The 25758-nt window shown below is 41.9% G+C and overlaps 1 protein-coding gene across 6 annotated transcripts in view; it reads left to right on the top strand.

Annotated features, from left to right (window-relative positions):
- FRY (FRY microtubule binding protein) overlaps positions 1-25758 on the top strand; it is a 424070-nt gene that overhangs the window by 353391 nt on the left and 44921 nt on the right. For all 6 annotated transcript variants that reach the window (XM_043477466.1, XM_043477462.1, XM_043477461.1 and 3 more), the window contains 11 exons: positions 252-342; positions 7100-7182; positions 11393-11543; positions 12100-12203; positions 12929-13114; positions 15314-15512; positions 16694-16815; positions 21097-21284; positions 22316-22410; positions 23591-24198; positions 25355-25452. In XM_043477466.1, coding sequence (XP_043333401.1) covers positions 252-342; positions 7100-7182; positions 11393-11543; positions 12100-12203; positions 12929-13114; positions 15314-15512; positions 16694-16815; positions 21097-21284; positions 22316-22410; positions 23591-24198; positions 25355-25452 — 1925 coding nt within the window. The remainder of the gene's footprint in view (positions 1-251; positions 343-7099; positions 7183-11392; positions 11544-12099; positions 12204-12928; positions 13115-15313; positions 15513-16693; positions 16816-21096; positions 21285-22315; positions 22411-23590; positions 24199-25354; positions 25453-25758) is intronic.

Below are 25758 nucleotides of genomic sequence, written 5' to 3'. Positions count from 1 at the left end.
AAGAATTTTGTAGCCTCGCTTTGTAAGAGAGTTGAGCAATTTGGTTTGACTATAATAGATGTCTTGGATTCTTCACTTCAATGGTGTGGGCTTGGAAGGTTGTTCAGAATGTCTGAGATTGTGCAGAAGATGCAAGAAATCTTTCAAACTGGGGATTTTACAGGAAATCCTTTCCTGGAATCACTGAAGGCTTGAGCTTGACCTCCACAACAGGCATTTCTTTCTGAGCTGTTCTTTAATCTCATCTACAGGAACTACCTCCAGCAGCAACACAGTGGTTGCCGGCCAGGACAGTTTCCCAGACGCTGAGGAGAGCAAGATACTAAAAGAATCTGATGAGAGGTTGGTGCACAGATTTGGCTTAACATGCAGCTTAACTTTCAGCAATTGTCTATGCAAAGCGTTAGTAACATTTGCAGGGCTTCATAAATTTCACACACACGTACACATACACAAATCCTTTCTTTTTTAGAAACACAGATTGACTTTCAGACTCTGCTCTGTATATCCCTAAAGATAACCATTTCTTCCTGAGCAAAGCCAGAGCAGAGATTAAGAGGGATGTTGTTCTAGTGGCTGAAACCCATTTACCTCCAGGCTTAATAACAACCACACCTCATTCTGCTAGTGGACACAGTCCATCTGGAGTTAGAGGGAATAGCTATGTGAAATTTGCAAATCTGGTTCTTGAATAATTTCTTACAGTAGTTATCTTGAGATGAGTTCTATGAAACATCACCATTCTTTCACCTTTAACTCTGTCACATCTTGGTTAACTAAGAACATTGTCTAAAAGAAACCTTGATGTCCTTCCCCTTTGTTCTTTAACAGTAATATTTCTCTTGTGCATATTTCTGCTTTCACATTGCCCAGGAACTATTCATAAGTAAGCACAATCTGGATCTATTTACTGCAGTTGAATGTGAAGAGCAGAGAACAAACCAAAAGAGACAAACAGGACTTAAATTTGAAAATAAAAATTAAGATGATTCTCATGATGTTGAAAACTTATAAGGCTAAGTATTTTCTAGTAAAAAGTAATGGGGAGCCCTTTCACTTAAATTAGTTAAAAAATGAGATACAGATTCATACTGAAGAAAATTTAGTGGATCACATAATGAAAATAATTCATTTAGCTTTAAAAGCCCCTGGATGCTTTGTGATTTCATCGTGTGCATGAGAACCCATCAGGGGCTACAGGTGGAAGTTATCCGACCCAGGGCTGGAGTTCTAAAAGTTCTTTCTCTTAAGTCAGCCACAGCAAATTCCTCAGCATGCTGATTACTGGCTGACTACACTGCCTTAAGGCAAAATGCTCATCCTCTGAATCTCCCTTCAGATCATCAATGGGTCATGAATAACAGACCTTTTCTATTATAGTTCACTAAGGTTTTTCTTTCTCAGAAATAGATTAAGGTTTTCATACTCTGTAAATCAATGACAGTACAAGATTATTAATTCACATGTTATTTTGTAATCTATATTTGCTGGTACCTTCTTTGGAAAACTCCCTAATGGTAAAAAGAAAAAAAAAAAATCACATATTTCTCTGAAGATATTTCTGTCTTCTGGTGGGAGTAAAACATTCTTTATCATTCATTGTATAGTATGAATTTTCCACCTTAATTATACTAAGGGTAGAAAGGTGATATATTTCCATATATTATCATCTCATTACAAAGGCTCCTTTAGGACCAGAGTTATGAGTGTCCTGCCTAAATTTTTAGTGGTAGCCTTTAAAATGAAGAAGGCAGTTATCACTATAACATTGCAACCAGATAGTATCTGTAAGAGACTTTCTTGTTTATTTCCTGCTTTATCACTGTATCCTGTTGGCCATTGGGAAGCCCAATGCTACCTACATTTTTACATAGTCGTGCATATCCAACTCCTTCATACTGACTATATCTGTTTATCTACCTGTAGGTAGATTAATTGATATATATATGATCACACCTATATGAATATTTTATCACGCAGAATACTATTGTTACATTAACCCTCTATTTCACCTATACTATTTCTCTAATATAGTCTGTCTTTTCTTTGATAGTAGACTGTGCTCTCAGCCTAAAGTATCTTTATTTTTCTTTGCAGTCTACTTATCACCTTCCTTCCTGTGAGCCTTGTCATGTTGATTTATGGGTACTGGTACACATGTTTGTGTCTCAACCATTACCTTTTCATTCTTAGAAAACAGCGATTATATGGCTCTTAGACATATTTCTATCCTTAATTATTACCCTGCTGTGCTGCACATAGTAATCGTCTTTTAAAACATTTATTCAGCATATAAATGAAAATTGGAGAAACGTCACAGCCCTAGAGGTGGATAAGCTAGCTGTCCAAACACCTACCAGCCCCTTTCTCCCTCCCTCTTGCTGACCCCATTACAGAAGACAGGTATTTACCCTGTTCTTTTCAGTCCTTCTAGACAAAGAGTCTACAGAGATGGTATTGGTCAGAAATACTGATGATCTGATTCATTTCTGGGAGTACCAGTCACCTGATTGCATTGTTGGGCTCCAGGGGGCGCCATGGACTTGTACAAAGTGGCTGTCCTGATGCCAGGTTCTTTACAACTAGTTAGTGGTTCTTTGATGTAATTCAGAAATATTTAATAATACCATAGCTACTGACAAAAAAAAATTAAGATGGCTTGTAATAAAAGAACCATTAAAGCCAGTATTGTATTATATTGTTAGTTGCTCAGTCGTGTCCAGCTCTTTGCAACCCCATAGACTGTAGCCTACCAGGCTCCTCTGTCCATGGGATTTTCCAGGCAAGAATACTGGAGTGGATTGCCGTTTCCTTCTCTAGAGGATCTTCCCGACCCAGGGATCAAACCTAGGTCTCCTGCATTGCAGGCAGATTCTTTTACCATCTGAGCTACAGAGAATCAGGGTAAGAGAATAAGTGGGTGTGTGGGTGTGTGGGGGTGTGAGTCATTCACGCATGTCCAGCTCTTCACCACTTTATGGACTGTAGCCCACCAGGCTCCTCTCTCCATGGAATTCTCCAAGCAAGAATACTGGAATGGGTAGCCATTCCCTTCTCCAGAGCATCTTCCCAACTCAGGGATTGAACCCTGATCTCCTGCATTGCAGGTGGCTTCTTTACCATCTGAGCCATGCTTTTGAACTGTGGTGTTGAAGAAGATTCTTGAGAGTCCCTTGGACAGCAAGAAGATTAAACCAGTCAATCCTAAAAGAAATCGATCCTGAATATTCATTAGAAGGACTGATGCTGAAGCTCCAGTACTTTGGTCACCAGATGAGAAGAGCTGACTCATTGGAAAAGACCCAGTGCATCAGCTGGGAAAGATTGAGGGCAGGAGGAGAAGGGGAAGACAGAGGATGAGATGGTTGGAGGGCATCACTGACTTAATGGACATGAGTTTGAGCAAGCTCCGGGAGATGGTGAAGAACAGGAAAGCCTGGCGTGCTGCAGTCCATGGGGTCACAAAGAGTCAAACGTGACTGAGCGACTGAAAAACAGCAACTAAATAAGTACCTTTAAGCTCTAAGAAGTATTTATCATGTAGTTTTTTCAGTTAAACAATAATGTGAATACATATTTTTAATTAAAATAACAGTTTGTAAAATATGCAGAAACAAGCCCTTTACATATTTTTAATACATCAACCCTTAATAAAAGCCATGAAAGGATTGTTCATAAGGAACTAAAAGCAATAAACTTTAGCTGTATAAGTTTCTGGTCATCTGTGTTGATACAGGAATAGAGATTAGTAATCCACAGAAAGTTGCATACATGTTAATTTTGAGCAGAATCAGCAAGGGAAAACTTAGGGAAACACTTCATCTTTCCAGTTTTTCTCTTACTCAGTCGCTTCAGTCGTGTCCGACTCTTTGCAACCTATGGACTGTAGCCTACCAGGCTCCTCTGTCTATGGTATTGTCCAGGCAAGAATACTGGAGTGGGTTGCCATGTCCTCCTCCAGGGGATCTTCCCCACCCAGGAATTTAACCCATATTTACTGCATCTCCTACATTGCAGGGAGATACCTGAGCCACCTGAGAAGCCCAGTCTTAGCAGAGTTATTTTTATGATATATTTCTAAGACATGTACTTTTATATTAAAAGACTATTCAGTCTGCTTAATCCTTGAAATTCTTCTAGGATCTAGACCCAAAATTAATTTCGTCAACCAGGAAAGTAAAGGAACAGATTTTACTCTTGGGAGTCAGTTTTTGCTTTTTGTTTTTGCCAAGTATCCACTTCACCATGCTATGGTTCTGATCTTCTCTAGAATAAGAAGTGTGGAAGGGGCTTTTTCCTCCCCTTCATCTTGGCCTCATAAACTCCTCCTAGAAATCCTTTAAATCTGTCTTAAAAGGAAACAAGAAAAATTGCCATCCGTTCTATAGCTCTTCCCTGCCCAGTCTTCCTGAACACGATTGTAAAACCAACATAAATCACCATTCTTGAGTCACTGGCAAATCTCTGCCTGGTGTGAATCTATAGATGTGGAATTCTTTCATCACTCTGTTTTTACTCCTTGTTGAATGGTGTCTGGGTTCTTCATGTGCTGTTTATATCTTTGCATTTGTCAGCATAAATATGATTATAGAACTTCTTCAGAAGGTAATAAGTTGGTCACTTTGCCAATTTCTTTAAGGACTAGTCTGATTTAGATAATTACGCAGTCTGATCTGTATGAAACTCAGCAGATGTCGTTTATCTTCTGATAAAAGAAGTTGCGGATTCACAAAGTAATAGCCCAAAAGATGTGAGAATGAAGAATGTTTGAAATACAAAGTTACTAGGGAAAAGATTGCTTGTCAGGACTTAAAAAAAAAAAGCTGCTGCAAATGTCTACAGAGTGAATGAAAGCAAAGGCTTTGTAGTTGATACACTTCTGAATTCAGCAGTCACATCACTGTTGCAGTGTTCTGAGGTTATACACCTGGGACAAGGTAGCATCTTAATGGCACACCCTGAAATGGCACTTTTCCCTGAAATTTCCCTCTTTCTCCCTACATTGAGGGGGACCGCTGGGACCCTGCACTTTCCCACTTTCAGAGGGAAATAAGAGTATTGGTCTGATATCAATTACAACAGAAAACCTAGTCAATAATATAGACAAACCACGCTTTGTATCATTTTATGTAAAATAAATATATAGACGTACCATTTCACCCTCACTTCCCCTCAGTCACACCCTTGCCTGACTTTATAGATCTTTGGGTGGTAAAAATGTTATGGATTTGTAAGTCTTTGGTGCTCTGAAAAGGCATTCTAGAAATCCAAGAGTATAATAATTAATACTCTATAGTTAGATGGCATCTCATAGTTTTGGAAACTTTCTCACATCATTCCTTTATGATTCCTGCAACAGCCCCAACAAAATAAATGTTGAAGTGTTGTTATTATTCCATTTAGGCAGGTGTGGAAATGGGGTCCCCAAGGAGGTAAAGAACTTGCCCAGGGTCACCGAGCTAGGGAGCAAGAGCTCAGCCTGAGGTCACACATCCCCGCTTCTCGGAGGCAGCACAGCCTTGAAAGTGTCCCCACCGTCATCTTCCTTGGCTGACACTGGACAAGTTATTTCACCTCACTCAGTCTGTTTCCTCGTTGGCAGAGTCAGTTCAGTTCAGTCGCTCAGTCATGTCCAACTCTTTGCGACCCCATGAATCGCAGCATGCCAGGCCTCCCTGTCCATCACCAACTCCCGGAGTTTACTCAAACTCATGTCCATCGAGTCGGTGATGCCATCCAGCCATCTCATCCTCTGTCGTCCCCTTCTCCTCCTGCCTCCAATCCCTCCCAGCATCAGGGGCTTTTCCAATGAGTCAGCTCTTCGCATGAGGTGGCCAAAGTATTGGAGTTTCAGCTTCAGCATCAGTCCTTCCAATGAACACCCAGGACTGGTCTCCTTCAGGATGGACTGGTTAGATCTCCTTGCTGTCCAAGGGACTCTCAAGAGTCTTCTCCAACACCACAGTTCAAAAGCATCAATTCTTTAGTGCTCAGCTTTCTTCATAATCCAACTCTCACATCCATACATGACCACTGGAAAAACCATAGCCTTGACTAGACGGACCTTTGTTCCCAAAGTAATGTCTCTGCTTTTTAATATGCTATCTAGGTTGGTCATAACTTTCCTTCCAAGGAGTAAGCGTCTTTTAATTTCATGGCTGCAATCACCATCTGCAGTGATTTTGGAGTAAATGTGTTTATCTCAAAGATGAGTGAGTGAGATTAAACGAGATAGTGCACGTGAAGTTGTTATACTTCGGGGACTTCCCTGGTGGTCCAGTGGTTAAGAATCCGCCTTGCGGTGCAGGCGTTCAGTCCCTTGCGGTGTGGGTTCAGTCCCTGGTCGGTGAACTGAGATCCACATGCCATGGAACAGCTAAGCCTGTGCCCTGCAACTACCGAGCCCACGTGCTCCAGAGCCCCTTGTGCCACAACTAGAGTCCAAGCGCTGCAGTGAAAGATGCCACGCCTCATGATGCAACAGAAATTCCACATGCTATGACTAAGGCTGGATGCAGCCAAATAAATAAATACTCTTTTAAAAGTTATCCTTCAACCTCTTGTTTTGTTTGTTTGGTTTTGATTACTTCTTAAGCCACAGAAAGACTAGACAGAAAGAGGCCCTCTGGTTGTATTACACCACCACTAGTAACTTTTCCTAAAAACCTTTTAAGGAAAACATTAAAACTCGTAAAATTCAAAATTTGTTATGAAACTATTTTTGTATATTTCCGGGTCTGTCTTATTTTACTTATTCAATCTTTCAGCCATTATTTCTACCATGTGCCAGGTTACCATGTGAATCAAGGATTCGTGTTATTCGTTATCATGCCTGTCTTCTTTCCAAGCAAATGTTATAATTTTCTAGTTGGAGTCACACATATTAGTCTTAAAATATTTTTCTTTCAAGGTTTGAACTTGTGCTCCTGAGCAGGAGTGACCACTGACCTGCTCGAGCACAAAGGGAATGTGTGGGGTACACTATTTACAGTATTCTTTTAGGAAAAGCATCATCAATCGCTAAATAATAGTATTTTTGTGTCTCAGCACATCACACACATGTGTCAGTATCTCATGATGGCTGTTCTTGTATTTGCAGGTTTAGTAACGTCATCAGAGCCCATACGCGTCTGGAGTCAAGATACAGCAACAGCTCAGGAGGCTCATACGATGAGGATAAAAGTAAGCACTAACAGCCTGAGGGGTTTCACATGGAGGGCAAGTGGTTAGTGAATGGAAAATGAGTATCTTGATTATTCTCGTTCTGATCAGTGAAAAGAGGCCCACAAATAATTAAGTAACCATTTAATCCAACTATGCAGAGAGTCAGTCCCTTCAAAGTAAAAACAAACCAAGCAGTAGATGAATCAGAATCAGGAAAACTTTGAGCTACTACCTAAGACCATATTTTTGTCTTCTTGGCCCTTTTCCTGGGTGATGCATTTGGCAAAAGGCTAGTACAAGATTGTCTTTTTAGAAAACAGAGGTTTCCGTTCAGTTCTCCTGCCTGTCTTGGGAGTGGATTTAACCTTCAAGCTTTGTGAGTCAGCTCACCCAGGATAGATCTGTTTTCACATTTAATTTCTCAGGGACCTAGTGAAAACCTTGCCAGACTAGGAGATACGATTGTCCCAGGAATCACACTGTACTTTGGGAAACTGGAAAAACTGGAAAGATCAATGCATTCATTGATTTTGTTTAAGTCTCGGACAGGTTGTACACTTATTGGTCAGGGAGTGGTCGCAGTTACTTGTTCACAAGTTACAGGAATTCTGGAAGCGGCATACATTCCCAGTGACATATTAGCTGTGTAAGGAAATTGGTGAACTATCTTCTGGAACTTCCTTGTTTGGGTGGAAATCATGATATCTCATGAGTCAGGTCCATTTTGTAAGTTAGCGCACGGAGCTTTTGTACTGGCTGTTTTGAATTATTTTGTTCTTATGGGAAATGTGCAGAGTACAGTAAGATGTGAGTGTTTTAGGTTGGCCAAAAAGTTTGTTCAGGCTTTTCAGCACAATGTTATGAAAAACCTGAATAAGCTTTTTGGCCAACCCAGTAGTTCTAATGACACTACATTTCAGTTTTACTTCTTAATGCACAGATAGGCAATTCTCCACCATTCAAAATATCAGTGGAAGGAAAGTCTAAAATCCATGTAATATTGCCATACTCGGGTTAAGTTTTATCTGTGCTCATGTGCTCAGGCATGTCTGGCTCTTTGTGACCCCTGTAGACTATATCCCGCCAAGCTCCTCTGTCCATGGGATTTCTCAGGCAAGAATATTGGAGTGGGTCACCATCCCCTCCTCCAAGGGATCTTCCCAACCCAGGGATTGAACCCACATCTTTTGTGTCTTCTGCATTGGCAGGCGACCACTAGAGTCGCCTGGGAAGCCCAAGTTTTAGCTGTGTCCCTATAAAACCTTTTTCTAGAACAGTTAGTATGAGGTTGGGGCCAGGGGAAACTTATGCACTTTCCCTCATTTCTGTGCCCATCAGGGTACTTGGCCTTCCAGGCCCCAAACAGTTGCATTTCAAGAGCACAGACCATTAGTTCTAGGCAGGACCAGATTTTATAGATGAGGAGAGCAGTACCTGAGGGATGGAGTTGTTGGTTCAAGAACAGTCTCCTTGCTATATAATACTTGGTAACACAAAATTTTGAGGACAGAAAAATTGAGTCATGGAAATGTTAGGCAGTTGAATCCTGACTTCCCCAGAATGGGACAGGCATGCTCTAATGAAGCGTAACATTCTATGACTGTGGATTTTACATTAGGGATATTGTTGCACTTGGACCAGTTGATTCCCTCAAAGTGTATCTCTGTTCTGCACAGGACACAGAATTTGGTAGAAAACACTGTAACAAAGTAATAATCACTTTGAAAATACATCTTCAGAGCCCTTTGATATTGAAACTTTATATTCCTTATTTATTTTAAAATAGTGACTTTCAGAGGGTAATTATAACAAAATGAGCAACTATGTCATTATATAAACGCAGATCACTGGCTTTAGGGGTAAAGAGAAAAAGTAATAGAAGTATTTATAAAGGGAAAGAAAAACTACTGTGAGTGAAAATAAGGCAAAAAGAGTAGTCTAGTAGTATCATCATGGCCTCTGTTTTACCCAGAAATGTTTATAAATTTGTCATACCAGCATAAATAGCATCTTACTGGGTAATTTTTGGTATAGTACTTGAATTTGATTGAGTCATGTGTCAGTAATATTCTTCACGTGATTACTGATATTAACCAGGGAAATTAAAGTTCAGAGTAAGTAGTTGGGTTGCTGAGAGCTCAAATCTTAAATTTCTCAAGTCAAAGAAACATGGAAATCAAGCTACTCAAACAGATCCTCATCATAGAAAGTCCGTAAAATAGATGCTAAGATCCTTTTCTATTTGTCAAGTAACAGAATTGACTTCAGCTGTCCCCAGATGAAGCAGTTCATCCAGTAGGGCACAAGTACCATCAGAACTTTGGTAACTGGATCCTGCCTGATGCATTTTTGGTTCCAGCTACCCAGTGATGGGTACAGTCTATGCCATGAGAGAAGCAAAGGTTTGCAGGTTCAGTTCCAAACCTTATGACCGGCTGTATGATATATGTCAGGGGTAGTTATTTTCTCCCTGAATTCTTGAGGGTATGAGCAGGGCTAAGATGAATGAGAAGGGATCAGGAGAGACCTCACAGCCCAGCGCTTCCTAGTCCGGGTTTATCTAAAAAGAAAGGTGCAGCCTCTTTAAAGTATTTTTTATTAAAAAAAAATATACCACCTTGGATATGATAGGCAAACAGATTCAGACCTAGTCTATAAAGCTGGTGGACAGCGCCTGGCATGTCACAGAACAGCAAAGAAAGGCAAGGTGACTGGGGTGCCGTGAGCAGAGGGCACGGGAATAGGAGATAAGCCGAGAAACAGGAGAGAGGTCTTGTCAGGCCTTACAGGCCCTGGTGTGAATCGAATGCTAGATTTCAGTATGAGTGTAAAGGAGAGCCGCTGGCCAGTGGTATGCAGAGAAAGGGACTCTGAACGGACTTCTATTTTCAAAGGAGGGCTCTGGGGACTTCCCTGGTGGTCTAGTGGTTAATTCTTCGCCTTTCAGTGCAGGGGGTGTGGGTTCAATCCCTGATTGGGAAGCTAAGATCCCACATGCCTCCAGGCCAAAAAAAAAAAACCTGAAACATAAAACAGAAGTGATATTGTAACAAATTCAATAAAGACTTTAAAAATTGTCTACATTAAAAAAAAGAAATCTTAATAAAAGGAGGATGGCTCTGGCTGCTCTGCTGAGAATAGATTGCAGAGGGTTAAGCATGGAGGCAGGGAGGTGGTGGGAGGCTCTGCCTCCCGTGAGAGATGGTGAGGGCTCCGCCCAGGATGGAGTGGTAGAGATGGTGAGAGGTGGTCATTTCTTGGGTTTGTTTTGAGGGAGAGCTTACTGAATATGAGGATGGTGGCAAGTCACTTAACCTCAGCGTCCCCTCTACAAAATTGGGATAATAGTTACCTATCATTGGGTTATGTTGGATTATTAATACGTGAAATGTATAGACCATTGCCTGACATGAGGTAACCCCTCGCTGGTGTTAGTTGTTCAGTCATGTCCGACTCTTTGCAACGCCATGGACTGTAGCCCACCAGGCTTCTCTATTCATGGGATTCTCCAGGCAAGAATACTGGAGTGGGTTGCCATTCCTTCTCCAGAGTATCTTCCCAACCCAGGGATCAAACCCACATCTCCTGCATTGTCCGGAGAGCCACCAAGGAAGCCCAAGCTGTCTCTCCGTTAGTTCTGATGTTATTATTTTTATTATTACTGTCACTACCACCATCACCATGGTTATTAGAAATATAAGCAACTATGGCTGATGCATGTTGATGTTTGGGAGAAGCCAACATAATTCTGTAAAGCAATTATCCTTCAATTAAAATATATATATATATATATAAGTGAGAAGTCAGGGAGGATTCCCAAGCTCCCATCCTGAGTGAACTGAAAATAAGAAATCACATTTTACTGAGATGGAGGAGATGAGAGAAGGAGTGAGTTGTCACAGTGATGGGAATTCACATGATGTAGTGTTTTTCTTCTTGTGTATCTATGTTTTCAGTTGCTCTATAATGAATAACTATAAATTAGATATCCAAGAAATAAAGGAATGAAAGAAACTTAATGAAGTAATTCCAGCCCATTTGATCGTATAATTTCATAGTCACCAAATGGAATGGTTAGATCATATAATTTCATAGTCACCAAATGGAATGGTTAGGAAGTTATTTTTATAAGCACGAATTTGTGAGTTGCTTTCTAAAAAGGCAAGTCAGGAAAACAAGCAGCTTCTGTCCCTGTAAATGAAGCACGTTCGTCTTTCTCACGCTACAGATGACCCAATTTCTCCCTACACCGGCTGGCTTCTGACTATCACAGAGACCAAACAGCCGCAGCCCCTACCCATGCCTTGCACGGGGGGGTGCTGGGCCCCCCTGGTGGACTACCTCCCAGAGACCATCACCCCCCGGGGGCCACTCCACAGGTGAGTAGCACATGCAGATAGAGGGGAGTGATCACTTAGCTCTGACTAGATTTTTCTTCCTATGAAAAGAGAAACCTGTTCCAGGTCCCATCAATTGAAATGATGTTTGAAATCAGAGGGAACACAAGTGACTTGAACTGCAGCTCTCAGCACACTGACTGACCTTGGTCGAACATTAACCAACGTGCAAAGCTGCCTTGCAGCCCTTTGAATTTTTCCTTGATGTGCCCTTGGTGTGGGTGTTCGTCCTGTTATGCCTTTTCGATTGTGAGCAGCTAAAAGAAAGAACCCTTGTCTTCAGAGTCTCTTCATCCCTCAGCCCTTATTTTCAAAAAAGTGACTGGTAAGAGCCCCCATTACGTGAATTAGCTCAGGTGAAGTTTCTTCTCCTCAGGGAGCTCTGTGCTGTCAGAAGTTACACTCCATTTCCCTGGAATCAGGGTCTCACCTGATTCCTCAAGGCTGACGAGTTGGACGTGATTGTGCCTGAACGACCTGTCAGTCTGTTTCCGTCCTCTTCGGACATGGTGTTGACGTCATCATTTTCATTGACTAGGTGCAATGTCGCTGTCATCTTTATGACTGAGATGGTGGTGGACCACAGTGTCAGAGAAGACTGGGCTCTTCATCTCCCGCTGCTGCTCCATGCTGTCTTCTTAGGTAAGCCTGGATCCCAGAGGAATTCTGGCCACTAGAGTCCGAAACCTACACAAGTCATCCCAGGGAGCTTTTACATGGCCTTCCTGCTTTTCTGAAATACCTAATATCTTCTGTCCTTTCTGTGACATCTCTAAAATTCCAGTTGATAAGTCATTGTTTAAAATTGTCCTGGGACCATAATATAGAGTGGTACTTCATCCATGCTACTTCTATAGAGATATTCAAAACAAGCTGGACTTCTTTTAGGGGCTTTGGTTCTCTGTGATAAATTTAAAGCCACGAGACACAGTCGATGCATAGAGAGAAAGAATGTAGAACACGGTCAGCTAAGCACTGAGATATTAAAATACCCAAGTTGCAGAGCAAAAAATAAAAAATGGAAAGAGGAATCAGCCAGGCAGGGAGACTTAGAGAGAGAGTTAAAGTTAGAAACCTTTAGTAACAGGGAAGAGAACATCTCAGGAAAGAGGAATGCTAAACATGTCAGATGCTACAGAGAGGTCAAGAAAAGTCCATCTATCAGCATTTCATAAGAACATTTTTTAAGGAATAAAACATTTGATTTTTCCTAAGCCTGATTTCTTTATGTTGGTAACAAACTAACAAAGGAAACTAAACATTCCTCTAACATGTTCCTCCCGGGCATCTTGGAATCTTTGCCATCCCTGGAATCTAGTCGAGCTGAAGGTTTGTTTATATTAAGAGATTCCACCGTTTTGTTCCAGGTTTGGACCATTACCGGCCAGAAGTCTTTGAACACAGCAAAAAATTGCTTCTTCACCTCCTGATTGCCCTCTCTTGCAACAGCAATTTCCATGCCATTGCCTCTGTGCTCCTACAGACTCGGGAGATGGGCGAAGCCAAGACTCTCACAGTTCAGCCAGCTTATCAGCCTGAGTATCTCTATACAGGTAACACGAGGAGGGGCAGGGAGCCTGAGACAGAGTCATAAGTCTGAGGATACCTGGGGGTGTCCCTGGAGCCCACATCAACGTCTCTGCTTTTACCCTTGCCCCGGCTTTCTAAGGGATAAAATATGCACCATTATTCACAATAAACATGCACTGTTTTACTTGATGTTAAATCCTTCTTCCTTAGTAAGTATTTCCAAATGTACTTTTTAAATTACTACTGTGATTGCTGTTTTCATTAAATATGTTACCAAAAAAATTAATATCCATTGACCGAGAGAGCATGAGTCTGGAACACCCGTGGGGGAGAATGTGCAAAACAGTGACCACCTCCAGTATTTTGAGACCAGGTATCACCAAGGTCCCAGACATTTCCCTATGTACCTTGAGACATAATTACATTAAATTAATATACACACACACACACAATTAATATACACATTCAGAGTTATGAGCACATTTATGCAAAACATTGTGTAATACTTATTGCTATTAGAGGCTGTTATCCTCAAAAATAGTATCATGTTGAAAGGTTGTTGCTGAATGATAAGACGCCAGGATTCTTGGCCTTCGGAGGAAACAAATTCAATCCAGGGCCAGAGGTGAGGCTGGATCGCTCAGAGCTTTTGTGTAATAAAGTTTTATTAAAGTATAAAGGAGATAGAGAAAGCTTCTGACATAGGCATCAGAAGGGGGCAGAAAGAGTACCCCCCTGCTAGTCTTTAGCTGGATGTTATATAGTCCCTAGCAGTCTTTTAATGAAAAGAAAGGAATGTCTTAAAACTCAGAATGGCACCAGGCCTCTGATCCATAAATTGCATTTTATGATAATCTTGGCACCAGATGATTCATCCCAGGCCATAAAATGATTGACTTGAATCTTGTAGAAGGGCAGATTACCATACAAATAGTTTCGTTTAATGGATTAGGGGAACAATATCTGAGTATAACATACTGGTTTGTCAAGTAGGTTCTGAGCCATTTGGCGGAACAGACTTGAAGACAGAGTCTGGGGTAAATGCATAGCACATTAACATAGCTTAAGACAAACATTTCCATAAGAAAAATGTATTGGTTAACTCAAGGTTTGAGAATAGCTAGCTTCAGGTGAAACCAGGTGTCATGGCAACACAGTATTTTAAGAGAAACCACGTTTTAAATTTGTATAGAGAAGGAAAAAAATATCACTAGTTTGTTTCCTCCTGCCGCTTAAGAGAGAGAAAAATATCTGGCACTTGCAGCCTATTTCCTCCATTTGGAGACCCCTGGCCTTCCTGCCTGTTACCCTCTCAATGTCATACAGTTAAATCGTCTGTTACCCAACAATAATTTATCTAGGTTCAAATGTGTAACAGAGCTGTTCATCAGTCAATGGGTGTGTGAAAGCATGCACACACAGACACACACACTCACTTCTTTTGCAGAAAGCATCAATTAAAACACCAGAGCATCAAATGATTTGGTAAGTCTGTTAGAAAAAGACTGATTAAGTGAGCTTAAATAGAAGACTGGGTATTTTGAAGATCTTTGTATCTTAGCACAAATGGTTCCATGCCATTCTCTTTATATACTGCATAGTATCCATTGAACCACATGTCTTAACTCATATGTTTCTTATCCATAGCTGGAGAAATTGTTCTGGTTTGTGTCTATTTTGCTTCTTGGCCAATATACAAAATGCCTCCTTGAGCCCCTAGGCTCGTATACTTTGATGTACTTTTAATCAGTGTATCTCCAGGATACATTTCTTAGTTTGTAGTGATGGGGTTGAAAAAAGGTAGATGTCTTTAAATTTTTTTATTGATATTGCAAATTGTTCTCCAAGATTGTTGCACTAATTTAAACCCACAATATTTAACAGTGTGTATTGCACACCTACTATTACTAAACTTTTTTGTCTTTACCAGTCTGATAAATAAAAGGTGGTATCTTGGGGGAGAAAAGGGGGGAAAAAAAAGACACCAAAGTAGAAAATAGCAGAGCACCATCTATTACCAAATCACACTGGTTTACATGGCAGTGCAACTATTCCATAAGCAGAGAAAGAGTTTCAGTCTCATTTAATCATAGCCATAGCCAAAAATAAAGTGTTTTTTTTTTCCCCCAAAATTTAAATAACTGCACACTTCCTGATGCGCACCTCCCGACCTTATTCAGTGCCTGGCCTACACATTCCACCTGGACCTTGTCTCCCACCAGGTGGCTTCGACTTCCTGAGAGAGGACCAGTCGTCCCCGGTGCCAGACTCAGGGCTCAGCTCCAGCTCCACCTCGTCCAGCATCAGTCTGGGAGGCAGCAGTGGGAACCTCCCACAGATGACCCAGGAGGTAGAAGATGTGGATGCGGCTGCCGACGCCGATGAGAAGGCAAACAAGCTCATTGAGTTTCTGACGACCAGGTAAGGGAGGGGTCAGGAGATGGGCTGCTGTTTTCAGATCAGCCTTTTGGAAGAGTGCCATCATTTTAAAAATTCTAGTGAAGTCTCCTCTCTTCTGAATTGCATCTGCTGTCCTTTGTGTATGAGGCAGACCCTGGTAGGCACTGTCTACGACTCCCCTGATGTCACAGTGGAGGAGAAGGGAGATTTCCTGCCTGATGAGCAGGTAGCAGATGCAGGCAGGAGACAAGTGTGACTTTCACCATCTATTAGAGCTACCAGCCTCTGGGAGTTCCAAGACTTGGCAGAGAACATTGCTCTGGAAACCCAAAGTATTAGCCATGGTCAACCCAGTAGCAGCTGCAGAGGGGGGACCCCTATCTGCTCCCCTAGTCCAAAGGGTCATTTATAAATGGAATTCAGGAACGAGAAGCAATCAGACGCATGTTGGGAAAGGAATCCAACTAATAATAGATCAAAGTCAAGAAAACTGTGAATGATCCCCTTTTTTTTTCAGATTTTATGGGTCTTTTGAGGAATGGTTTAGCTTTTGGTTCAGTTCTCATAAGCTCAGTTCCATATAGAATTTCACGCACAAGAAGCTCAGATAGGGGCTGGTGGTTCCTCCTTGCAGGGTGTCTCAGGGACCTGACTGGTTTGTGGAGAAGAAAGGTTTTCTCACTACGCACCAGTGTCAGTGCTGGGAATGGTGTTCTCTGAAGTTCTCACATGCAGATCCATCCCGCTCTTACCACAGAGAAAACCAAATAGACAACAGAGGTTGTATCTTCAGTTTGTCCTGCAGTGTTTGGCAACTTAACCTAACAATGTGATCCTGATAAAATGTTATCTCTGAAAATTCTAAAATGTATAAAGGGAGTCTGTGTCTAAATCTGCATTTTATTTGACATGTTACATCATTTCATTTAAGACAAATAACCTGTTATGTGCTGAATGAACACTGTCCTGGTGAATTGAGAAGCTTTAATTTTGTGAGCAAAACATATGAAAAAGTATGTCTCCAAAGTTAAGTAGATCTATTTTGAGTGTGCTCTTAAGCTTTATAGGACTGAAATTTTCTACCAAATTAATAAGTAAATTTTTTTTTTTAAAATGTATCTTGCCCCTTTGGAGTTAGAACTGTGTATATGGTTATGCAAAATGATAGTTACATTTTTGACAGTTTGTGTTTTTTGTTGAAGGGCATTTGGTCCGCTTTGGTGCCATGAGGACATCACACCCAAAAATCAGAATTCAAAGAGTGCTGAACAACTCACCAATTTTCTACGTCATGTTGTATCTGTGTTCAGAGATTCCAAATCAGGTACTTCATCCTATTTCTACAAAGCCCATTTTCAGCATTTTTCTGTAACGGAGCTCATTCTCTCCATGTAACCACACACTGTGTATGTATTTATGTGTGTGCGTGTGTGTGTATGTGTGTAAAACCCTCCATTTGGCAGCAGTAGCCAAGGAATATTCATGGGGGTATTGAAGCTTTTTCAGGTGTGCCTAACTTAATGATAGTTCATGTCACATATAGTTGCATTATGCTCTATCAAATAATTTCCCCAGTGTCTCTCTTCTCTTTGCTTCATTTCCCTCCCTACGACTAAACTGTGCCTATATTAATTTTATTTAAAGAAGGCCATGAGAAAGAAATTTTATTTGCTGTCATCAGACTCAACTGGGAGAAAATGGTCTGTCTTGCAAACTGGGTTTTTTTTTTTAATAATAATAATTTTTCAATAAAATGTTTTTGGCTTTAAAAGTATTTGCTGACAAGTCCTGTGCCAGTGACCACTCAATATTCTGAACATGGTCTGAGGCACTAGTAGCACTAGTAGCTCACACTAGGCACTAGTGGCCTCACAATATTTAAGCCCTTAGCTGGATTCCATTCAGATCTGCTTGGCCGGGACTGATATGTGTGTGAAATTTAAATTTGGCTCCTCAGCCTGATAAACAGCTATCTCTGCCTTTTCTCACTCAGCAGGCTGGCCGTAGTAAATATGTCTCACCAGCTCTTCTGGCTGCTCTGATAATTAGCACATTTTACAGTTTGAAACATTCCAGATAAGCCACATATCTTTTCATTATCAGAGGATACATGCTAAGAAACAAAAAATACTGTTAAACTGAAATGGGAAAGTTGTTCCCGGAATGGAATTGCCATTTCTTGTTTTGAGTTTCCCCTTTGGAATTTCTTTGAAGTATTAAGACTGCTTTTATTGGTATTTCCCCCACCTAAAAGTCATTTCAATAGCCTTGAAGGAAAAATTTTGTGATGCACGTGAACTCTTCATTTGTGTAAAACGCTTGATGGTATGCTGCTGCTGCTAAGTCGCTTCAATTGTGTCCAACTCTATGTGACCCCATAGACAACAGCCCACCAGGCTCCTCTGTCCCTGGGATTCTCTAGGCAAGAATACTGAAGTGGGTTGCCATTTCCTTCTCCACTTGATAGTATAAAGATACTAAAAATGAGAAAAAGTATGAATGCCATATATAGCATATTCTCAGAGCATGTTTCAGGCTGCTTAGAACACTCTGGTCTTCCCTGGTGGCTGAGACAGTAAAGCATCTGCCCACAATGTGGGAGACCTGGGTTCAATCCCTGGGTCGGGAAGATTCTCTGGAGAAGGAAATGGTAACCCACTCCAGTACTCTTGCCTGGAAAATTCCATGGACAGAAGAGCCTGGTAGGCTACAGTCCATGGGGTTGCAAAGAGTTGGACACAACTGAGCAACTTCACTTTCACTTAGAACATTCTGTGTCTTTTCACATCTTTCTCAAGATATTTTTACTCACTACAATTTTCTTGAACGTTGCTGCCTTCTGCCTACTTCCGATATAGCACAATAAGATGTGTTCCTGGAAACACTTATATTAGTCAGGGTAGCATAGCCGCTGTAATAAATAACCCCCAAAGCTCAGAGACCTAAACAAGAGGCTGTTTCTGGATCTCATAACAGTTCAGTGTGGATGTTTGGGAGCAGCTTTCCACCTGGTGCTTCAGGGACCCTCCTCGCTCTGTGTCTCTGCCACCCGCTAGGCTCAGAGGTCTCTACTCAACCCCCTGTGTCCAGGGGCAGGTGGAGGAACAGAGTGTGTGGAGGGTTACCCCGGAGGAGTTTACCTGCTAGCCTTGAGTGTGGCATCCAGTGCATCTCCCCGTGTCCCACTGGCCAGAACTCAGGCCCAAGGTCACATCTGACTGTGAGGAGGACTGAGAAATGTGGGTTCATTGTGTAACAGGGAGAAAAGGAAACCTTTTTCTTTTCTCCGTTGTTGTTGTTTAGTCGCTCAGTTGTGTCCGACTCTTTGTGACCCCATGGACTGTAACCCACCAGCCTCCTCTGTCCATGGGATTCTCCAGGCAAGAATACTGGAGTGGGTTGCCATTTCCTCCTCCAGGGGATCTTCTCTACCCAGGGATTGAACACAAATCTCCTGCACTGGCAGTTGGGTTCTTTACCACTGAGCCACCTAGGAAGCCCCTTTCTTTTCTCTGCCACTCATTAAATAGCTTTTCCCAAAGGACATCATCTTAGGGGGCTGGGGGTCAGCAATCCTGCTAGAATACTTCCAACAGTATGATTTATTTTTTTCATTTTTTTTAGATTTTTTGGCCACACTGTGTGGCATGTGAGATCGTAGGTCCCTGATCAGGAATTGAACCCACACTCCTAGGCAGTGTAAGTGCAGAGTCTTAACCACTGGGCCACCAGGGGAGTCCCTCCAGCAGCGTGATTTAAATAAGTTTTTATTCATCACCATGGGACCTAACCTCCACATATAAAATGGCTTACATAGAAAAATATGTTTTAAAAAGCAGAACAAAGATGTAAAAAACCATTTTGAAATATCCCTTCATAGGTTGTGAACCACCTGTAAGGGTTAAGTCCTGTGTTTCCTACCCTGAACGTGTCTACGTCTGTTTTCCAGGACACTTTGTTGGTGCTGCAGGAGCTTTGTCTTATATGGTGTACTGCGTGTCCCAGGGCTCGGACAGCCAGGCAGCAGCACCGGGAACAGTAACACTGAATTTTTCCTCCTGGTCCACGTTCATGGAACCATCAAATGTGCCCCGAGAGCCTCTCCATCATGGAGACAGCACAAATCGCTGTTTTTAATCAGGCCCACTGACTCGCATAGCCTGATTTTTCTGCACATAAAGAGGGGCAACAAGTGGAGGATTTAATGGCCCAGAATTCAGCCATGGATTTTCCCTTATGTTTTCATTTTATTATGATCAGATGGTTTTCTGAGGGCTGAGATTACCTTCATGCTGTTGGAAGAACAGACACTCAGGAGGTGAAAGCTGAACCAGTCCTTGCCTCTTTGCAGTGCCTGCACCTCCACGGCTGCTTGTTTACTGGTGATTCTGAAGAACAGGGAGTTTGGCCCAGGCCTTGGTTGTGCTTGCGGACGTGCTAAGTTGCCTCAGTCATGTCTGACTCTGTGCAACCCATGGACTATAGCCCGCCAGGCTCCTCTGTCCATGGGGTTCTTTAGGCAAGAGTACTGGAGTGGGTTGCCATGCCCTCCTCCAGGGGATCTTCCCAACCCAGGGATTAAACCCAGGTCTCTTATGTCTCCTGCATTGGGAGGAGGGTTCTTTACCACTGCACCACCTGGCCGGTCAGATCCACTCATCACTTTCCTCTTCATTCACAAGACTTGGGTCTAACAGATTCTCGTATGACAGAGGAGCGTACATATGCTATGTGAAAAGTGCAGAAGAATGATGCCAAACAGTAGCAGCAGAATAACTAATAATACATTTGTAAGCACCAGTGATGTGTCAGACACCATTCTAAGTCCTTTTTAAGTTGGTTTTCGCAACCACTCTTTGAGGCGGATGCTCTGATTCACAAGGTAAAGACAAGGAAACAGGCTCACAGAGAATAAATTTCTTTCCCAGCGTCCCAAATCTCTCATTTAAAATCAGGACAATATCGCTCCGAAGCTTTCTACCCCACAAAGCTTGCTCCAAACTCTTTCTATTCCACTGTGCCCCTTTAAGATTGATTCAGATTTGGTTTTAATTTTTTATTTTATTGAAGTATAGTTGCTCTACAATGTTGTGTTAAGGTGAACATTTCTACTGAATAGCGAAGTGAACCAGCCTTATATATACACATATCCCCTCTTTTTTGGATTTCCTTCCGATTCAAGTCACCACTGACCACTGAGTAGTTTCCTGCGCTATACAGCCGGTTCTCATTAGTTAGAGGAATTCCCAGATGGTGCTAGTGGTAAGAGATGCCAGTTGGATACCCCGGTCGGAAAGATCCCCTGGAGGAGGAAATGGCAACCCACTCCAGTATTTTTGCCTGGAGAATCCCATGACAGGGGAGCCTGGCGGGCTACAGTCCATGGGGTCGCAAAGAGTCGGACACGACTGAGCGACTTAACACACAGTCATCAGCTCTGTTTTGTCCGTGGTAGGCCGTCAATCCCCATCACAGGGTTCATTTTTAAACAAGCACCAACCACCAGGAGGGGGCGCTGTGCAGTCAGCCTGTTGTCAGCGCACAGCTGACCGGCGGCCTTGGTTGGCAGCTGAGTGCTGACCTGCTCCCGCCCCCCGCGCCCTAGGTTTCCACCTGGAGCAGCACCTGAGTGAAGTGGCGCTGCAGACGGCCCTCGCCAGCTCTTCCCGGCACTATGCCGGCCGGTCCTTCCAGATATTCCGGGCCCTCAAACAACCTCTGTCAGCACACGCCTTGTCGGACCTCCTCTCCCGGCTGGTGGAGGTGATTGGCGAGCACGGAGATGAGATTCAGGTACAGAAGGAAAGCCGGGGGCATGCACCCTTCTCTCAGTGCAGAGACGAGGAGTTAATGACTTTCTTTGAACTTTCTTCCTCCTGCCAATTATCCCAGCCTTTCAGACGTGTATAATTTATTTAAAAATTCTAGAAGTTGACTTTTGTTTTTACAAATATCTCTCCAGAGGGGGTGCTGTTCTAGAAATTCAGTGGACACTTTTATTGAGCCAATAACCGAAATCCTTTGGCAACTCTTTGTTTTTATTGATTTTGTTTGGTGGGGGCCAGGGGAGGTATTTTGTCTTGTTTTTGTCTTTTTATTAACAACCTGAGATGTAGTTGTGCAGCCTGCTCACCCAGAGAAGGGGGTGGGGGTGCTATTGTGTCTGTGCAGAGCACCACTCCTGTCTGTGTGACTGGCCTTTCATAAACTGAGAAAACCTAAAGAAATAGTGGGCAGAGTAGATGCCACAAGAGGACCCTGTGGACTGTGGAACCCGGAGACTGGGGAGCTGAACAGGTGGAAGGCCAGGGGCATTACAAGCTCTGTAGCTGGGGCCAAGCCCTTCTTTCCCATCAGAAACGTTCTGCATCTCAGAGGGCTGTATGCCTGGAGACTGCAGCTTCTTTTTCTCCTCTGGTCATTGGAAGCATACTTTAAAATGCCCCAAATCATAGCCCTTCTCATCCTTCATCTCTTCATCTCTGGCTTCCAGATGTTGCCACTCTGTATTTCAAATGCCCACCATCCCCCTCAGCAAGAGGCCACGCTTGCCCACTGTAGCCTTACCCCTCCCTGTTGGGTTTTGAATGAGACTGGTCTGTTGAAAACCTCACATGTAGGGAGAGAAATCATCATGATTACCTGCTAACTCCTGAGCCATCTGAGTTTCCTAAGTGGCCCTTAAAACTTCTTTGTAAATTAAAGAACCCATAACTGTCCAGCTTTCAAAGATGGTATCAATATTGGAATAAAGTTTGTATCCATTAAATTTATCTTCAAGATGCCAGCAGTAGCACAGAATGTTGTCTTTGTGTGTCTGGCAGGGTTATGTCATGGAAGCCCTTCTTACCCTGGAAGCTGCCGTGGACAACTTGTCTGACTGCTTGAAGAACACTGATCTCTTAACTGTACTATCTCGGTGAGCATCAGCTGAACAATATTTTAAAATCAGATACACTGTACTCAATATTTGGGAGAAGCCTGGACTTTGGGCAAAGTCTAAAGAACAAATCTAGTTTTTTGAAGTCTGTTTGTGACCCAAGAAAGTATGTATGACATTTCCTTCAGTTTAAAAAAAAAAAGGAAATTACAACAGACACATATATACAGAGGAAGTTAGACAATGTGTTATTTCTAAGTAATACAAATATTAGTTTTTTTAATTTCCTATTTCTTTGAGTATTTTTTCATATTTTATATAATTATCCTATTTATCACATTTTATAGAAACAAATTAAGCATCCTTTTCTAAATGCATATATACAAGACTTATCTGATCCATCACCGTAAAAACATTTGAAATAAATGTTGATTTTACTTGAAGAAATTTCTACTTTAGGATCTTTCTTTTTTAGTTTTTAATCCTTTTGTTCCTGTTCCCATTTAAAATCATTCACAGTTTCATATTCTGCTTGAATAATTAAGCTCATCTTGCTTGAAATTGAATCAATAATGTTATAGCAGGTTGGGCCTTGTTTCATTTTTAAGGTGAACATTTTTATAATAGGTAATTTTAGTGTAATTACTAATATCATACATATTTATCTGTATAAACCCACTGGTTAATCTATATCAGTAAAAATTCAGCAACATTGTTGATAGAAATAGACTTAGAAATCATTTTTCATAAATTTTATAAGTGCCAAAATTGTCCTTTAACACAAGCATTTACATTTTTCTTTCTAGATATTTCTGTGTCTGTTCTTTTTATCGGTCAGTTAATAGAGTAGTAACATTTATACCTATTGGACACATTTTATTTCATAATTATTCTCACCTAAATTCAAACAAAAATTAAATGAATGATCAGTAAACTCTAGAGCCAACTGCCATTTCTTTAACTTTTCAATAAGTTAAAGTCAGTGTTTGGTTTTGCTGTTTTGTTCATGAGGATTGTTCTGGTTAAGTTTGGTTTTTCACACCTTTATGTTTAAGAATAAGGAAACATATTCCTTTTCATTTAAGAATGCGGAAAAAAATGATTAGAAAGTAATATTTCCAAGGGATGATTTCCCCATTTTGTTGATGGATCTTTAAAGGACTAGCCTTTCACTGCAATGCGCTGGATTCCTGTTGAACTCTTTAATTTCTATACCCAGCTCTTCATCGCCAGACTTAAGCTCTAACACTAAACTGACAGCAAGCCGAAAGAGCACGGGACAGCTCAATGTGAACCCCGGGGCGGCTAGCGGCAACACCGCAACTGCGGAACGCAGCCGGCATCAAAGGAGCTTCTCTGTGCCCAAGAAGTTCGGTGTTGTCGACCGGTCCTCAGACCCACCTCGGAGTGCCACCCTGGACAGAATTCAGGCCTGTACCCAACAAGGCCTGTCCTCGAAAACCAGAAGCTCATCCTCCTTGAAGGACAGCCTCACGGACCCATCACACATAAACCATCCAACCAACCTGTTGGCCACCATCTTTTGGGTCACGGTGGCTTTGATGGAATCTGATTTTGAGTTTGAGTACCTAATGGCCCTGAGGCTGTTGAACAGACTGCTGGCTCACATGCCGCTCGATAAAGCGGAGAACCGAGAAAAACTAGAGAAACTCCAGGCGCAGCTCAAGTGGGCAGACTTTTCAGGGTTGCAGCAGCTGCTGTTGAAGGGGTTCACCTCCCTCACTACCACCGACCTTACCTTGCAGCTGTTCAGTTTGCTGACACCAGTGTCCAAAGTAGCCATGGTGGACTCATCTCAAGCCATCGGTAAAGCTCACCCTCTTTTAAGTTCTGGTCATGGTGGAATATGTGTTTAGTGTAATAAGATACTGTGGGCTTAGCACTTTTAATGATTGTGTTTAAAAATGGTTCTTTGGGAAGAGTTTTTCTTTTAAAATTTATATAGAAGTTTTTCTTTAATTTTTTAAAATTTATTTTTTAATGTGCTGGGTCCTAGCTGCAAGCAGGCTTTCTCCACTTGTGGCAAGTGGGGGCTACTCTTCATTGTGGTGGCTTCTCTTGTTGTGGAGCACAGGCTCAAGGGTGTGTGAGCTTCAGCAGCTGCGGCACGTCAGCTCAGTAATTGCTGCTCCCAGGCTCTCGAGCACAGGCTCAATGTGGCATCTTCTCGGACCAGGGATTGAACTTGGGTCTCCTGCATTGGCAGGAGGATTCCTCACCACTCAGCCACTAGGGAAGCCCTGCATAAGTCTTAACTATGTATATTGAAGATGTTTTTAAGGCAGTTGTGTAAAAGGGGCAAGAATAATACATGAGATTTTTCTTTCTGCTTTCCAGATCACATTGCAGACAGTGCTAGTTTATTCCATCGCTCTTATACAGACATTTTCTCTTTTTTCTTAACTCTTAAATCTTTTATTTTTCTGAGCCTTTATTTTCCTCTTGAAAATTCCCTTGGTTCCCTGTTGTTTTGAATTAAATCAGCAAACCAGATTTTTAATACCATGGCATGTGGCCCACAGTTCTTTCCAGGAAGCCAAAGCTTAATACAGTAGAACTAAGCTACTCCTCCTCATTTCAAAGAATCTTTCTGATAACTTAAATTTATTGGCCTGTCTTTTCAAACAAGTTTTCCTTAAAATACATTTTTTTGATAAAAACTTCAAACTAGTGCTTCAGTTCATTTTAATCCGCTTTTTAAAATCTATGCCAACAATGATTCTTACTTGCAACAGTCGATAGCAGGACAGCACTGTACCTGAAAATTGCAGATCTACTTCAGTGCTTGCTTTGAATGGATGCCATTATGGTTGTACATTTATCATGGACTTTATGTTAGATCAAAGTTACTTCAAAAGGCTGCTTTTGCATCTACTCAGAAAATCTATAATAGGCCTTCCTGCTGTTAATGGCTCAAATGCACCATATTCACGTGTCTCCATTTGTATCTTCTCTAATCCAGGGTTTCCACTGAATGTCTTGTGTCTTCTGCCCCAGCTGATACAGCATTTTGAAAACCCCAACCAGTTCTGTAAGGATGTAGCTGAGAGAATCGCTCAGGTATGCCTTAGGGCTTCACCCTCAGGCAGATCCAAGACCCGATGTTGGACAGAGGTTACCAGGCTCGGGGTGATACATTTCATAAACCTGAAGATACTGATATCACTAGTAATGCACGTTTCTGGGTGGCTGATTCACATGGTCATTTCATTATTGAGAAAATAAGTGGGAAAAAAATTGGTGAAAATTAAATGACTAAGCCTTCTGCGACTGTCCCCAAAAATGTATCGACCAGTTTTCCAGGATGCTGGGGCTTAGAGCAAAATTGCTAGCATTTCTTCCTTATTCATCAGGCTGTTGTATCCC

Source organism: Cervus canadensis, chromosome 9, assembly GCF_019320065.1.
Source record: "Cervus canadensis isolate Bull #8, Minnesota chromosome 9, ASM1932006v1, whole genome shotgun sequence".
Taxonomy (NCBI): domain Eukaryota; kingdom Metazoa; phylum Chordata; class Mammalia; order Artiodactyla; family Cervidae; genus Cervus; species Cervus canadensis.
The sequence above is the reverse complement of the archived record's forward strand: the minus strand, read 5'-3'. Positions and strand labels throughout refer to the sequence as shown.